The following is a 17,460-nucleotide window of genomic DNA, read 5'->3' as shown; positions in this document are numbered from 1 at the left end:
GAACTTAAAATGACCTGAAACTTCACTACCTGTAAAGCTGTTAATGAGAGTAAAGCATCTTGACTGGAAAATGTTCTGAGCTGCAGGTACCATCAGCAAATTCTCATGTCAATGTTTTGGGGTGTTTGTGTATTAGCCCAGCAGGTAACTTCACCTGTTCTAAGGTGACCACTCTGTCGTCAGCAAGGAGACGTAACTACTTTCTTGCAAATCTCATGGTGAGATTCATGTTCTATACAAGATCCTGTCCATGATGATTCTGTGTAGAAGATTTATATTGAACAGTTGTACTCTTTAATTTCTTTTTAGTGTATTCTGGATAGTAGCTAGCACAGTGCCTTGGCATCTTTTGATGGAAGTGCCATCCTAGGTCACATTTCTGGCAGTAGAAGTGGGAGCACTAACAGGTGTGATTTACAGAGCAGTGTGGTTTAATAGGTAAGAAGGCAACTTGCAGAAACTTGTGCAAGATGTTTTTGCAGTAAGTTAAAGTTGTTTACTGCTCTAGGTTGTTTCAATGCCTGTGTTTCAAGTATTGTTATATTATTATTTTCAATAGCATTGGGGCTCTGTTTTGCCTTTCACACATCTGAATTCTAATCTTAACATTTTAAAGGTGGCGATACATGTGAGTATCTTCTGTCCAGTGGGAGATTCCTTGGAGAAAAAGTATGGCAACCTCACAGTTGTATGATGCACAAATATAAAAATAGGTAAGGAAACTTATGTCTTCTGTTTGTCTGCTTGCAAAGAAGAGTTGTTGTTTGACTGCAGCTGTAGCAATCGCATTGTCATCTATTTTTCACTTTATAGCTGATTCTCTAGGATTTGAAAAATATACAGCATTTATATTTTGAAAAAAATCTTTTCCTGTGTCTTTCCTTTTCATTGTCTGTGTCTACAGTGTTTACCATAGTTTTATTTCTATATAAAAATACAAATAGCTGTTGATGGTAGTAGTACTGGCACAAGTTATGGAGAGCCACAAGAGGCTTCATATGTCACTCTCAGATTGCTGAAAGGGAAAATGCTGACATGATGTGTAGAATTGCAAGTAAAGAAGTCCCAAATAAAATTACCAGTCACTTTTTTTTTCACCTGCTAGTAAAGAACTGTTTGGGGTTTTCTGTCAGAGTTATGCTGTATATTGCCATTTTGAAACCACTGTGTTTGTAGCACCATGGAATGGGAAGGTCTGCTTGGCTGTTTGCCTGATCACATTAGCAGAATTCTTTTTCATTTGTATGCAAATTGCACTAAACCTTTTATTAATTCAGCATATTTAAGAAAAGATTTACCATACCTTAGAGTTGGATGTAATGTTTAGGATTACTTGTATTGCTCTGTAGATTTTAAAAATACTTTTTTTCTAAAATACAAATTTACTGGAACATGAATATTCCTGTTTTGTTTTACAGTGAAGCAAAGAATTGCCTCATAGACAAACATATTGTGTTCATAGGAGATTCTAGAATTCGACAGCTGTTCTATTCATTTATAAAACTCATAAATCCTCAAGTCAAAGAAGAGGGAAATAAGGTGAGATAGTTTATTTTGATAATTTTTTTGCTTCTTTCTTCATAACTCTTTTTTAAACTTCAAAAAAAGCAAGACATTTTACTGTTTGCTGGCCTAGCTATCAGGAAGGAGAAGCACAGAAAGGTCTTTTGAAGAAGAACAAGATTAGACCAAAGTAATTGTTTGGGTACAGATGAGATCATTGTGAATCTGAGAGGGGAACTAGGAAGCTCAAGAGAAAGCTCACGGCAGTCTGGGAATAAATTAGCGAAGCTGACTTCTCCCATAGCAACTTATGCTTCATATTTGGTTTCTTGATGAGAAAATTATTGCTCCTTTGTGTGTTTTTAAATAGTAGTAATTCATGTCTTATAATTTGTCATTTTAAATGGCAGTTAAATTGCTGATCTAATCTGTTCATAAAAATCCTTGGGGCAATGACAGATTTCCAGGTCTAACTTGAAGCTGAAACTAAAAATAGCTTCTGGCCTTACCTTCCCTTTGATCACTGCTGAAGAACTGTGTGAATTTTATAAGATGAAGAATGTAAAATGCAGCTTGCTGGGTGGAAGCAGCAAGAAAGGATTTAGCTCTGTCATTTGTTGAACAGAATATTGCTTTCTTTTGCTCTATCACACTTCTTAGGCATATTCCTTCATGGATGTGTGTACATATGTGAGGCAAGAGACACATTTCACTTTCAAGAGTACATCAGATTTGTCAATTATTTAGTAATTCTGTCACTTAGAAGTGAGAGCTGGTGATTTGTCCAGCACACAGCATGCAGTCACTTTCCCTTGTCAAAACAAGATGTTTTGATTCATCAAGGAACTCTGGCTTTCCTGGTCAGTTGGTTAGGTTCACAGTTGCTGCCCAGAAGTGATGGTGAGATGATAAGAGTGCTATAACTGATTCTGAATCAAGACTATCTTTTGTCAAGTGTTTAAGAAAATCAAGATCTGAGTGTATGGAAGAGACATACACCTGTTCTTTTGGACCAGGATTGAAATGAATACTGTATTTAGTTCAAAGGAGGATTGTGCATGCATATCTGACTCCTTCCTTTCTGATTTGTTACAGTTCCACTCAGTAAATGTAATAATCCATTCCAGATTTTATTTCTGCCTGAGATTATTTTCTTTTATTCTTTAGTTAAAGCCATGTCAGTTGTTTTGTGCGGACGAGAAGGGCAGATGAAAAGGAAGGCTGGGGAGAGGCAGTTTAAGAAAAGAAAGAGAAATAAAAGTCTTAAATTTTTCTCATGTTGGGAGGCTAAATTTAGGAAGATATTTTGTACCTTTGTAACAGAATGAGCAGAAAGCATTTCAGGCTTTGTTGGGTAGATTTCTTCCAGGAAAAATATCTGTTTAGTTGAGTAGCTTATTTTAACAAGGAAGTAACATAAATGTTTTGCATGAATATACTGACAAGTTTATACAAGAAAAATCCTTTCTACTGAAGATAAACCTTTGGGTGAGAGCAAGTTAGCATGGGAATGTAAATATTTTTGTTTTCATTCTGAAAGTTTGTCTTACTTTGTTTTTCTTGCTTTGGGTTTTTTGACAGCATGGAAATATTCCATTTGAAGATAAATCTGCTTCAATTAAAGTGGTAAGTTTTTAGCTAGCATTAAATTGCAAACCATAATCATGTTATTATTTCATACAATGTAATTGAAATTGCAGTCAGAGCTGAAGAGTCAAAAGAAGGTTTAAACCATAAACATTCTTTTATGAATGTTTCACACGTATTTCAGAGTGGATCTGAACATGTTTTGAGAGACTTTGGCATTGAGTACTTGTATTCTGTGTTAGTTTTGGGCATAAGCTCTGGAAGTGTGTGTAATTTTTCTTTTTGTCAGATTTTATAATTTGGCCTTCCCAGGAATAGCTTTTGCCAGGAAGTTTACTCTTTCACTGCTGTAAGAATATGTATCTGGGACTAACTTCCTTGGATTGGTGTTTACCATTACTCAGTTGCCATTGAGCTCTCTATGCTATCTCAACAAGTATTTCACAAAATAAAAATAACCACAAAAATAACCACAATGTGGATTAGAATGTGGATGTTTAAAAAAGAAAAGGAACAAAGCACTTGAGGGTAGGTTTCATGAAGGACTCTGTTCTTCTCTGCTCTGGCAATGGAAATGCTGTCCTCAATAGCTTTCTTTGCTTCCCTTGACAGCTGTCAGCAGTGCTGGGATTCTGCTAGTCATGTGTTTGTTTGTGCCCTGGAGACAGCTCATTCTCTATTCATGAAAATCAGAGCAGCAGTGTATTTGCTGAGTTGTTTGCAGTGAGTTTTCAGTACCTGTTTGTGTACATGGTTAAGATTAGGGCACAGAGTAACATTTTAGGGTGTGAGCCCATGGCAGTTTAAGCCTGTGTTGTCCCACTGTGTTGCCCTTCAGGGTACATTCCTCTGTTTGTGCTGTAACTAGCCCTGCTACAGCTGTGGCGTGACCTGGTTTAGGAGTCAATTCAGCCAAAGCATTACTCTTTAGGATTCCTATTTGATGAGGTCTTGATGTATCTTATCATATGGTTTTCTGAATGCTGAAAAAGAGACAGCAGAATGCAAGGCAGGACAAAGGGGCCAGTGCAGTGTGGTTTGTGTTGGCCTAGCCTGACACAGGATTGCACCTTCAAAATTCCTTAAGCCTTGGTAGGTGCCTAACCACCAAGATTTGAGACGGCAAGTCAGGGCTTTTGGCAGATGTCTGGGTAGTTAAAAATACATTCTCAGTCTGCTGCTTCCTTGTTTTGGTTCAATATTGCTGTTGACATTATTGGTATGGTAGCTGAATTTCCACATTCAGAGTGGCTGTGACCCAGTAATTCCACTCTGTGGAAAATACTTGACCAACAAAAGAGAGGACTACTGGGAACAAGTGGAGAGTTTAGTTTTGCCCTTTCTAGTCGTCACAGTGGTCCTTCTGTCCTTCAGCCACTGCAGAGGACTGTGTGGTCACTCACAGATTCTTGCCAAATGATGAATTGACAGCACTGAACCACCAAAGTCTTTAGGTCCCTGCAAGTGTAAGATAAAGATTTCCTCTCTGCTGCTGCTGTTTCTGCATTCTTCATTAAATACCTCACAATTAACTATTTCACCATAGTTTCTGCATATGTAACTGTTGCCATTTCACTTTCATATGTATTCCTAGATGATTCAATAGTTCTGCACCTGAGCAGGAACTAGATGCTAGGAAGTCAAGGGAGACATAATGGCACTAGCCAGTCTAGTGTTCTCCTAGCTGAAGGTTGTGCACTAGTCCTGGCATCTAAAAGAATGCCAGTAGGTAATGGAGGTTTGCAATCCATGGTGCTGTTAGATTTAAACAGATGATAATTTATGAAGTAGTAAGGTAAATTGTTAGGTTTTATTTTTGTTTCAGAATTATGATTCCGTGCTGTCAGTTCATTTAAGCTCTGGAACAAAGAAAACCTGCTGGTAGAAATGTGACAAACTGAGCAAAAAGCAAATTCTAAGGTGAATAAGTTATAGACATGATCTTGGATTTATCCCTAATTGTATTGGAAACCCAAGGACATCCCATTTGGCAGATGCTAAAACATTACCTTCTTAGTGAAATCCCAGCTTCTGAACTGCAAATTTAAATCTGGTTTTCATCAGGGAAAAGTTTTGTGGGTTTGTTGGCTTTTTGTTCCCTTTTTCCCTTTGCTTTCTGTTTTCCATGCATCAGGCTTTTCATGCTAACTCTAAAGAAAATATCACTTTGGCCTGAATGTTTTTCAGGTACAGTTGAATTGATGGCAATTAGTTTTGGGGTTTTTTCAGTTTTTAAATCTACTAGTTGTCTTCAAGCTTACAGAGTAAATCTGCCTTTATTTTACAGGATTTTCTGTGGTATCCAGAAGTTAATGGCTCCATGAGGCAACGGATCAAATCTTGGACTGAGGTTTGTCTTAGCTCAAGTTATCATTTGTTTGTCTTTTTCTGGGATTACTACAAAAAATGAGAGCTGCCAAACCCTTGCTGTGCCAGGGCAAAGCTTTTACTGAGGTGATCAGGACTGTTTTCCTTGTGCTCTACTGTTTGAGAACTTACGCTGGTTGTTGTCCTAGGTAGAACTATCAGACTCAGGAGCAAGTACTGGTCACCTCAGTCAGTACAGCAGCTCTAAGAGATGTTTGACAATGCTGAGAGACACCAAGACAAAAGCACTGCTATAGTGTGATCTACAGTTCACTTGACCTTAGGAGAAGATGTTTAAATAGCTTTCAAAGAGAACTTAAACTGCTGAATTAATAATGCTTTTAGGTGCTTATTGATACTTTATGCATCTGATTGTATTAGATACAAGTTCAGGTGTATCACAAGTTGATGTTCTCTGTAATATATCTGCAATCTACTCTTTTGTAACCATGATGGACAAGTGAGTCACAGTTAATTAAGATATGAGTCTTAATAATAATTTGTGAAAATTTAAAAACTAATCCCTTTTTGCTTTTGTGTCTTAGGGTTCTGTGGCAAAGCCTCATATAATTGTAGTAGGAGCTGCCACGGTAAGTTACGCACATTTGGGGAATTTTAGTAAAGAAGGAAGTTATTGTAGGATAACATTTATATTTTCAAGTTGGTTAAAAGATTAAATTGTTAAACCCAATTTATAATAAAAAACCTACTCTCAGTGAATTTGCTGTTACAAGTAGTTTTAAAATATCAGATATCTTTTATTAAGGCTGTGTGAGGTGCAGTACTTGCTTTTTGTCAGCAATACTGGTTAGTAAGCATTGATTAGCTTTAACCTAGCTAATAAAGTAGCTTTATTTAAAGCAGATTATTAATTTTAAAAGTTAAATGAAAGTACTTGCATACTAACTAAGATGCACTTTTAATAAACTCTTTTCAGTCACAAAAGTTCTGCTTTAGGGCATGGCCCAATCTGGAATGGTCTTTTTGACCACACATATTTCTTTTAGATTTATGTGGGTAAAAATCCAAATTTTACACGAATAATTCAGCAACCAAAGAGACTGCAGTTACTGAAAGCTTCCACCACTGCTCTGTGCTGCAACATCACAGGAAACAGAGCTGACAAGGACCAGAAGAGCCATCAGTTTGCCACAAGGCAGGATCATTTCTACCCTGTGTTGGACTCAACAAGAGTCAACTAATTCTTTAAAAGTTCCAGGGATGGAATTCAACAGCTCCCCCTATGTTGTCTGCTCCAGTACTTGGCTGGTACTGGAAGAGTCAAACAATTGCTCCTCTCGTTATTTCCACATTTATTGTCCCTTACTTCCAAATATTTGGGAATTGGAAGGGAGTTAGCCATTATGTTTTCCTACCAGCTGAAATGTAAAAGGGGAAAAATGTGTTCCATTTTAAATAAAATGCTTTGAAAGCAGTTTGGTTTAGATACAGTTCAGGCATTCTACCAATCTGGAAGCTACTGCCAATTTAAGAGTGAATTCCCTCAATTTTAAAGGAAGGTCATATATGTATGGAGACCTCCACACATGTCCCGAGGGATTAAAAATTTTCTTTTGCCTTTTGGTGAACCTCTAAATTCCCTTCCTCTGTAGGATCCGCATAAATATTTGAGCTTTAGGAATGATAGTATGCCTAGGCTATCTCTTCTCAGCCTGAGAATCTAGTGTGTATTACTAGCACAACTCATTGTATTTGACACAGAAAATGCCATTTATGGACAGTGTTCTGGCCTGCAGAAGGTTAGGTGGCAAAACTGCAGGACTCTTAGCTAAATAATTCCCTCTACAAATGCATACACATTAGCCATAGTTGTTGTCCTTTGTGGACAGCAGGAGATACAAACCAACAATATGCATATGAGGCTCAGCTCTTGTTAACACAAATGTATTTATACAAAACATTAATAGTGATGTCTAGAGTAGGCCAAGGATGAAGTATTTTAAGGAACTTCCAGAAAAAATAAAGGGTTCAAAAGTCAGATGCATCAGCAGCCTCACCATAGCTGACACTAGTGTGGTAACCTGCCACTAGATTTATCTGGTGTGTGCTCTTGGACTTGTCAACACTTTGAAACTTTACTTGCACCTTTAACTTAGCTTTCAGTTTGGTCATGCTGCTTTGACCTGGGCATGTCTGTCCTAAGTTGTCAACTGCATAACAGTTTATAAATAGAAGTAAAGTCTTACAAGCTGGAGAAACTCCAGCTCGTACAAAACTCAGTTGCTTGCTTATTTTGGGAAAAGGAGCTGCTCTGAGAATGTCACTACCAGTGCTCTGCTTCTCATTTTCTGACTTCCTGTTCAATGGACTATGCTGCATTAACTGTTTCTTCAATACTGTAGGTGCTTCACAAGTAAAGAATTAGCTACTAGAAGAAACTGCTTCACGCGGTGTGTGAGTTCTCAGAGCAGCTGCAAGTTATTTGGCTTCATGAAGTTTTATTTTATATTTTCAGGAATATTCTCAGAAAGTGCATTAGTCAGTGTACTTGGCTTACATTAAAATTTTTATGTAGATACTTAGAAATAACTAGAGTTCACTGCATTCAGGCTAATTATTTTGGGGGTTTTTTTTCTTAGTTTTTTACTAAAGCAGTATAGATACAGTAATACTTTAAAAAATGCTATATCCATTTTTCCTACAGTGTGGGAAATTCTTTTCAGAAGCTAGGAGAAATTCCTGTGTGGCAATAGCATTCTCCCAATCATTTCATGTAGAAGACTAAACCAGAAATTTAAATGGCTCTTTTTCTTTTCTTTTTTCCCTTGCGGATATCTGCAAAACAGATGGAAGTATTGGAACTTGAAACCACCATCAAGTTTTGTTTGCACACATCTCTTGCTGTGGTCAGTTTTCCTAGAGTAGATTTGGCCAAATTTGCCATGATTTTTGTAGCATGTGACTGGCTTTGCTACTGTACTGTTGATTAAAGTCAAGGGACTTTTAATCAAAACATCTTGTATCATTGAATTTATGAGAGGTCAAATATACGTTAAGTTTAAGGTTATATACTCCACATTTAAATGATCTGTTTGAATGTAACTAAATAGAAAACTAAAGAAATCTAGCTGTATAGAAATAATGAAAAATAGCTGCTAACAGAGCAAGGGAATCAGTTAAGTGAGGGTCCCTAGACATAAAGGTTCTGAATGTGTTTCTTTGTTTTTCCAGTGGTCTATCAAGATTCACAATGGCAGCAATGAAGCTCTTACACAGTATAAAATCAATATCACTTCAATTGCACCTCTTTTGGAAAAATTGGCAAAAAGTAGTGATGTTTACTGGGTCTTACAAGGTAAAGTAATGAGCAGTAGGTAACAATTTGTACTGTCACTGTCTGTTTAATCATTATCTTGGAGGGTATGGAAAATTTAGTCCATACTTACTTGAAGAGTTAAAAGGATCTTGGTTGAATTTGTCTGGCCTTTCTTGCAGTCTTAACAACCTGGTACCTAACTAGCTGCTACTAGTGATGGAGGTTTCAAAGCTCTCTCAGGAAGGTCTTTTGCCTTATAAACCATTAATTCTTTGTTAGCTTACCATCAGACTCAATGTCAGGTCTGTTCTCCCTGGGCTGTGCTCCATACATGCCTCCTGGGAGTCAAGAACACAAGTGCATGAAACAGCAGTCTTCCTGTGGTTTGTTCTATTAGATTTTCAGATTACATTAATAGTAGTAAAGGTTCAACAGGGGCATCCTGTGTGTGTCTAGAGTGAATGAACATACTGTTGAGAATGTAGAGTTTAAGTCTCTAGAGTGAAACTTGTGTCTGTGCACTGAGATCAGAAATTGTGGTTCACAATGAGTCTGAGATTATTATTATTATGGCACCAAGCTTACCTTCCTTTGCTTCTCTTCAATAAAACCGGAGTATGTCCCTGACACTTGGCAATGACCTCACAGGTAGAATGTGCTCCTGTTCCCTCTGCCACAGAACACAGCATTTTAGATGTTAATCACCTCAGTTAGAAATAGGTGGATTTTGGGCCCTTAGAGCAATATACCCTGCTGTACCCTTAAGGTCACATCCAAGTGGATCACATCAAGTCACAACGAAGTTGATTCTAGAGGTAAATCTGAATCAAGAGATTAGTCTTCTTGCGTTCCTCTCAAAACAATGTTTACGTATAACAGAAGCAATTAACTCTCAGACGTGTTCCATCGTTCTATCGTGAAGCAATCTCTGAGCTCTAATGGAACAAACGAGAGGAGAAGCAGTCTGTACACAGACTTGTCTAGACACTGGTTGTCCAAAAGTAGGCATGAGGCGGCTAAAGTAAATCAGCTTCCATCTCAGAGAGTATGGTCACACCAGCAGCTTTTCACAGCATCGTATTGATCTCCAGCTGACCTGTTGATCTAGAGTCCTGTGCTGCCTTGCGTTAAGCTTTGCATAATTTCTGAAGCTTGTAGGCAATTAAGTTACCCATTTTTCCAGAAAACTGAGATTCTGCCATCTATTAAATAGTAATCAACAGGAGCAAGTGGAATGTGCTTATAGACTGTGACTTAGAGAAATGAGAAGTTGGGTTTTTTTCTGGTGAAACCAGAGGGTTTGAGAGAGTTGTTGGGGTTTTTTTCTTTTTTCAATGTGTCTATTCTGCTGTCTGTCTTCTGTCCTCTTTGCTTTGGAGTCTTTTCCTGGGGGGAGGGGAGTAGATTCCATTACTGAGAGAAGGTATATGCAGCTCTGCACTCCAGAATTACATGGATTTGGTGAAATTAAACAGGCACTGATGTCTGGCCAGAGCTTTCTAATCTATAAATACGTATATATGCATGGCATGGGAATGGTGATAAGAACAATTCATCATAAACAACTCTAGTGACTGTAGCAGTTACTTACTCCTTGCTGTACGTTTTTTCTGTACCATTAAACAATTGTGACTGCCTAAATGAAAGTAGCCTGTACAACCTGAGCTAAGCAAATGTGTTTGACAAGTAGAAGATTAATGTGCTCGTTCTTCGTCCTTTCAAATTTAGATCCTGTTTATGAAGATATGCTGAGTGAAAGTCGGAAAATGATCACTAATGAGAAGATAGATGCTTATAATGAAGCAGCTGTTCGTATTCTCAACAGCAGCTCCCGAAATTCCAAAGCTAAAGTTAAAGTGTTCAGTGTATCAAAATTGATAGCACAAGAAACTATCATGAAGTCTACAGATGGCCTGCATCTCCCTGAATCCAGCAGGGATACAGTAAGTGTGTTTAGCATCGGTCAACATTAGAGAGTAATAATAGTAAAACAAGATGTGAAGTGCATATTCTGGAATGGCAGCCAGTATGAATGTAATGAGGACCACGCTCATCAAGAAATTTTGTTCAGAAAATACCAGTAGGTGGGAGTGAAATCAGGTTTGTAGGAAAACATAACAGCAAACACATTAGTGCATAGCTATTTTAAAATACCTGTTAACCCCCTAGATCTTAGATCCTGAGTGCAAACTTCTTGCTTTCATGTGCATGAAAGAGTTAAGGTGGTAACAACTTGAATAGCAGTTACTAAGAGATAAGTCTTAAATTTCCTCCTGTGTGTCCAGAAAATTGTGTTTGGTAAGCAGGGTGAAGAAGACAACAAAGCACACAACATACACCTTCCTGGAGTGCCTCTGACTTTGTCTTCCCTTTAACTTACCAATATGTATGTGCGTGCAGTGAGCCCTTCTGAGCTTTGTCAGTCTGCCCTTGTGAAAGAGCTGTCATGTTACTTTTGGTTCCACTCCTTTGCAGGTTTCAGTTGCTGTAAAGTACTGGATGAACTAAATGTCATCTCACCACAGGTTTCAGTCTCATTGTCATGTTTTAGAGACTTGCGTTACTGTGCCCCTTTAGGACCTAAGTTCATTTATAGATCTTTTAGCTCTTTATAGCTCCTTTTACAGCCAGTAGAGAGAGCCCTCCTGTTCTGAGATCAGGCATTTTTGTTTAGCTCCAGAAGCTCAAGTGTTTTTTGTTTGAAGAGGTGTTTTGACTGGACTGTTGAATGCAACTGGATATATGGCAGGACTGTGAGACTTTATCTTTGTCATGATAAGGGAGAATTGCCTATATTTTATGTCAATGCACAATCTAGAAGAAAATTTCTTAAGATGAAAATGTTAACTTTTTTATCAAAGATTAATTAATGAAACTGCTTATTTCTTTGACAGAATGCGATGATTCTTATGAATGTCTACTGCAATAAGATAATGAAGCCCATTGATGGCTCCTGCTGCCAGCCTCAGCCTCCTCTCACTCTGATACAGAAGATAGCTTTCTGTTTCTTTACTTTGTCCATTATTGGATATTTAATTATCAGTTTAATTCATCGGAATAATTACCGGAAGAACAAAGCATGCACTGATTTGGAAAGTGGAGAGGAGAAGAAACCTGCCATCAGCACACCTAACGTTTCTACCTTAGAGTTGCTCTTACACTCTTTTTGCAAACTTGGTCTAATCATGACCTATTTTTATCTGTGTGACAGAGCAAATCTTTTCATGAAGGAAAACAAATTTTACACACATTCATCTTTCTTCATACCAATCGTCTACATCTTGGTTTTGGGGGTATTTTATACTGAAAATACCAAAGAGGTAATGATCATGTTGACATCTGACTTATAAAGTTGTTTCCCAATTTGACTAATTGCCAAATATAGAAACTGAATTTTTCAAAGTCAGTATAACTCATCTGAAAAAAATGCCTTTGCAGGCAATATAATGTTTGCATGGACTTAGATGCAAAAACGTTTTTAAACCATATGGGCATGAGCATTTTCTCTGTCCTCACTCTGTCAAATAGGAGGTGAGCAGAGCTCAGCTGTGAGAGAGTGTAGATCATGTTAAAATCTGGTAGACCTGTGCCCACTAGACAGAAGACTTTAACAATTGAGACCCATTTACCCATAAAGTGGTTTATTGTTTTGAATTCTTTCTCCTCATTTTGTAGATGTTCGTTGTTCTTTTTGGAATAGCAACACTCTTGTTTTGTTTTGCATTAGACTAAAGTGTTAAATAGAGAACAGACTGATGAGTGGAAGGGCTGGATGCAACTTGTTATTTTGATTTATCATATCTCTGGAGCGAGCACTGTAAGTGATCTGAATTTCTTTTTCTTTAGGGGGAATACAATTTGGGTCTGTTACTTCAAAAGAAAAGTATTGTAAATGTGCATTAGAATTGAATAGAATGAGTAATTAATACTACTGTTCCTGTAGTTTTAAACATGATATTAGCAGAATTAGGTTTTCTCTAAGTTGTTTCATAAGGGCATTGTGTAGATTATGTGATCAGTAAAAAAATGTACTTGTTTCCTCCCTGTAGAATATTACATCAAGTTATTTTTAATTGCTAGCAGCACTTCTTTTTTATGTTCTGAACTTGAAACTGCTGAAGGTGAGCTTTCAAAGAGCCTGTCTTAAGTCTCTCATAACTAGAAATAGAATATGGAAAGTGTAAAGCAATAAATAGAAGAAATTGATTTTTAAATCAGGGCACTAGAAGAGCTCAGTGAGAAACAGGGAAATGTACCATAATGTTTCTTAGTTAAATCTGATTTAGTACAATGCATAAAAAGCATAAAATGGGTGGGGAAAAAGGAAAGCCAAAAGGATTTAGGTGGCCATTTATAAAAGGTACTTTATTTTTCTCAACAGTTTTTGCCTGTGTACATGCACATTCGAGTTCTGGTTGCTGCATACCTGTTCCAAACAGGTTATGGGCACTTCTCATATTTTTGGATAAAAGGGGACTTTGGTGTATACAGAGTGTGTCAGGTAAGAATACCTGCTTACTGTTTTTATAAAGAAATTTGTTCAGGTAGCAAAATATCTATAATATATCTATTATCCCTAAGGAATGTGATATCAGATCACTTAACCAATGTTTGCACGTTAAAAATGGCTGTTGTTTCTATGTAATCTGGTCTGTTTAATCAGTAGTTTATCTAATTAGTAGTTTATCTAATTAGTAGTTTATCTAATTAGTAGTTTATCTAATACCAACCTAAAGCATATAAATTTGGACCCTGCATTCGTTAATAAAAGATGAATTTTCACACCATGACAATACTGGAGAACAAACCTGGGTTTGTGGTTTCCCTTCCAGGTATTGCAGTATGCTGTAGCAGTGTAATTAATTTTTTTTTTTTTTGCATATGTCTTTTATTGCTGCGAAGTGTTACATTGTCATGTAACTCAGGTCACTGTGCTTATTAAACATGTGTCTACAGCCTGATTGCAGTGGGGGTAATGCCATTACCTTCCCTTTAACTGAGCTGGCCCAGGTAGCTTTGGAAGTGAAAGCAGAAAGGTATTAACTGCATCCAGCAACTAGAATATTTGATTCCCAGCCTAGGGAATAGTCAGGTCTGGTTAACCTTATTTTCACTGCACCAAGCAGGCCAGTATAGGTCAGATCCAGAGCTACATAATCAGCCTGCAATCTTACACTGCATTGGTGATGTTCCCTGAGATACTTACCTGTGTTTCAACTGAGATATAACCAGCATGTGAGATGTAAAATACATAGATATTTTTGTACAGTGCTAAAGAAACAAATTCCCCATCTCTCTTAGCTTTGCCTCCCAGTTTATATGTCCTCTGTCTTCTCTCTTCTGGCAACCTCCAGGTTTTATTTCGTCTCAATTTCTTGGTTGTGGTACTGTGCATAGTGATGGACCGACCTTACCAGTTCTACTACTTTGTGCCATTAGTCACTGTCTGGTTTATGATCATTTATGCCACCTTAGCTGTATGGCCTCAGATAGTCCAGAAGAAAGCAAATGGTAATTTTTTTTCCTTTCTACTGTGAAACATTTGCATGTTACTACAATGATAATCATACAGAAAATTACTTTGTTAGTAGATCTGAGTCTCTTTGCAGCACAAGATATGTTAACAGCTGTTCACAGAAATAGTGTCACAGATGAATTATGTCAGTTGAAAAATGTAACAGCTGATAACTCTGTGTCTGTTTAGTCATAATACTTTTTCATAGGTTTCAATCATCAGAAATGTGTTTTATCATTCATTTTATCATTTGTCGTTCCTGAATGGACATTAAAACCATAGGCTGCACTTGTTGAGGCTGTGCCTGCCGTGTACTAGTAGGTACAGTGTGCACAGGGAGTGTTTAGACTTTCTGTTCTGCACTGCCATTGTGTCTCACCCATCTTGAGCATCCATTCTGCCATATCCAGCCAGATAAGAGCATGGGGTTCATTATCTCAGTGTCTTAGATTAAGTGAGCTATCAGAAGTATGTCATGTGATACAAGTATTTTAAGTAAAAATTGAAGTGAAATCCCAGTTTATTTTATACATTGCAGTTCATTGAAAAGCTGTAAAACATGTGGTAAATGCTTGTTATTTAGTTCACCTAAATTAGAACTAAACCCTCAAAAGTCTTAAATCCTCATTCCCTACTGATGGAGGAATATCCAGATAGTCTTTATAGTCTGAAGATGTGACAATGAAATATACCAAATGCATGCTAGGAATAAATGCAATAACAATACAATTAGGGAGTAGTTGTACAAGATATCTTGAAGGCAAATAGCTTCAATTATTTTTTATATTTTTTCTACAAAGGCACTTCTGTTCCAGATACAGAGAAATTACTGTTGTGTGCTTGGGAGCAATAGTGTACTGTGGAACTAGAAAATGACAGCTTTCAGTTGTTTATGTCCCTGTTTACAAGTGCCAATGGCAGGAGAGGGAGATGATCTCAGTTGCAATGTTGAGGCTTGGACAGAGCTTAATATCAGTTGACAGCTTTGGAGGAGCAGTTGCTCAGGCTTCTTTTTACAAGATAATTGTCTTTAATGACCTGCAGTTCAGCTTTGGAGTACAGTTAGTACCCCAAAAATGAATAGTATTTGCTCTACTTGTTTCACATGACAAAAGCTGTTTGGCATTTTCATGTATTTATTACTTAAATTCACCTAGAAAAAGGACTGCCTGTGCAGAGTGTGTGGGAAAGCAGAGCTTTTAAAATAGGGTTTCTGTTTGAAGCCCTAAATTCTCTTCTTCCTGTATATATGTTGCTCCTGTTTTAGAAATGAGGTTTAATTTAGGATTAATGGGTTGTTAATTGGTGTGAGTGTTGATTTTAATTGCTTAAAGTAAAATTTAAGTGTAGATAGTGATAAAATATTGCTGGTAATATTTGAATTTTATTTATGAATGGCTCTATTACATAGTGTAGCTACACTAAGTAATTGGCAATTATTATTTAATGTGTCCTGGGTTTTGCTATTGAAAAGTTAATGACTGTATACTGATTAATTTATTTCTTCCTCAGGGAACTGCTTATGGCACTTTGGTTTGCTGCTGAAACTGATCTGCTTACTGACATGTATATATTTTCTGTCCTACTCTCAGGTTTGTAAATCTTGACTGTTTTTATCCTTGACAACCTAAGAATATATTACCTGCCTCTGCTTTTTTATTGTGCTCATAACTTGTATGTTTGCTCCAGTATCATAAATACAGAAGGAAAAAATAAATTTAAAAAAAGAACCTTTTGATTTAAAATTAGAATTGGCCTGAATGCTGGAAAAACCCCACAATTCTGTATCTTACTCATCGGTTTGTTATGCTTGGCATGTTTTCAGTGTACTGCTACAAATGTAGTAAATACAATGGTCTATACTCTGGGTTTGGGGTGGGTTTTTTGCTGTTACTGGGTTTGGCCAGCATATGGTGATACATATGGCGAGATGGTGATAATGAAGATCTGTCTCTCTTGGACACCTTGTGTTGCTCAGGCTAAATTAGAGGCTTACTGCATGCTCTAAGTGTAGCTGACAGAAATCAGGGCATCTTGTCACTGTGCAATCTTACAGGGGAGTTTGTGTGCCTGTAATCCATCTTTGAGCTGTAGTCTTACAGAGTATGTATTCCTTATCCCAGTGCATTGATGAGTCTCTCCCTTTATGCCTGTGGTACAAAATGAGACATGTGCCTGTACCTTTATGGGAGGCAATACTGAAACCCTCTCTCATTTGAAGAAGAGACTTCTGAGGAATCCTGTTATTTTGCTGATGCCACGTAGCCAGTGCAGTAGGGATGGAATAATGTTAAAAACAGTGTATTGATTTATATTTAGTACATATGGTTGGCATCAGTGTTAATGCCTTTGCCATGTTTGTCTTTTACAGGGTGCATTTGAGAAGATATTTTCATTTTGGCCATTGTCCAAGTGTTTTGAACTGAATGGGAATGTCTATGAATGGTGGTTTAGGTGGAAGCTGGATCGCTATGTATGTAACATTTGGTCTTTAATTTGGGGTGGGAGGGAGGGTTATTTTTCTTTCTTCCAGAGAGAGCAGGAGTTTGCCCCAGTGTTTAATAAAAGGCTAAGCTGCATCCACCTTAGTTCTGAAAATGTCTGTCAAAGCCTTACTTACAAGATGAATGGTGATTTATTTACTTTTGGATGTAAAAATTAAAGTCATAAGGTGTCCTAGATGTGTCTAGTCTCAAAAACTTAACTGTGAAAATGTAACACCTCTAGCACTTCAGGCTGTTGAACTATAAATTATTGAGGTAGCTTTCTTAATAGCATTTTTTTAAAAGTTGAATGAATTAAGGATCTATTTCTTGCAAGGCAACTTTTAAAGGATTAGAATTGGGGTCTTGTTGCCCAAACCAGACTGTTCTTGCACAAATTTTTAAGTGATTTTCTAGTGGGAGAGTGCATTTTGTCCAGTTACTGACCCTGCAGTGTGGGAGAACAGAACAGGGAGACATTGGGGTGGTTTTGCCTTCTTGGTAAAGGTAAGTGGAGGTTCTCAGATGGGAGCATTTATCTGCTAAGCTTACCCTTAACGGGATCACTTGCACACTTCTCCCTCTGGGACTAACTTGAATTTGGGGAGCAACACTGTTGTCACGCCCTGGGCTGCCCCATCAGCAGTGACATTTTGGGCTTGGAGCTTTGTGGCTGTGAACAGAGAGTGTTCTGTGGTGCCACTGAAGAGGAAAACTCAAAATAAATC

At 37.5% G+C, this 17,460-nt stretch overlaps 1 protein-coding gene across 1 annotated transcript in view; it reads left to right on the top strand.

The window, feature by feature from the left end:
• Window positions 1–615: 615 nt before the first annotated feature.
• The window catches only part of CASD1 (CAS1 domain containing 1), a 20,507-nt gene continuing 3,662 nt past the window's right edge, over window positions 616–17,460 (top strand). Inside the window, exons 1-13 of the mRNA XM_009076682.1 lie at window positions 616–713; window positions 1,419–1,539; window positions 3,085–3,129; window positions 5,378–5,440; window positions 6,003–6,047; window positions 8,650–8,773; window positions 10,463–10,677; window positions 11,629–12,054; window positions 12,462–12,551; window positions 13,116–13,235; window positions 14,089–14,245; window positions 15,762–15,841; window positions 16,621–16,722. Coding sequence (XP_009074930.1) covers window positions 691–713; window positions 1,419–1,539; window positions 3,085–3,129; window positions 5,378–5,440; window positions 6,003–6,047; window positions 8,650–8,773; window positions 10,463–10,677; window positions 11,629–12,054; window positions 12,462–12,551; window positions 13,116–13,235; window positions 14,089–14,245; window positions 15,762–15,841; window positions 16,621–16,722 — 1,611 coding nt within the window. The 5' untranslated portion in view covers window positions 616–690. The remainder of the gene's footprint in view (window positions 714–1,418; window positions 1,540–3,084; window positions 3,130–5,377; window positions 5,441–6,002; window positions 6,048–8,649; window positions 8,774–10,462; window positions 10,678–11,628; window positions 12,055–12,461; window positions 12,552–13,115; window positions 13,236–14,088; window positions 14,246–15,761; window positions 15,842–16,620; window positions 16,723–17,460) is intronic.

Source organism: Acanthisitta chloris, unplaced genomic scaffold (assembly GCF_000695815.1).
Source record: "Acanthisitta chloris isolate BGI_N310 unplaced genomic scaffold, ASM69581v1 scaffold22846, whole genome shotgun sequence".
In the NCBI taxonomy this organism is placed as follows: domain Eukaryota; kingdom Metazoa; phylum Chordata; class Aves; order Passeriformes; family Acanthisittidae; genus Acanthisitta; species Acanthisitta chloris.
Note: the sequence above shows the minus strand (reverse complement) of the source record. Positions and strands in the feature narration are given on the sequence as shown.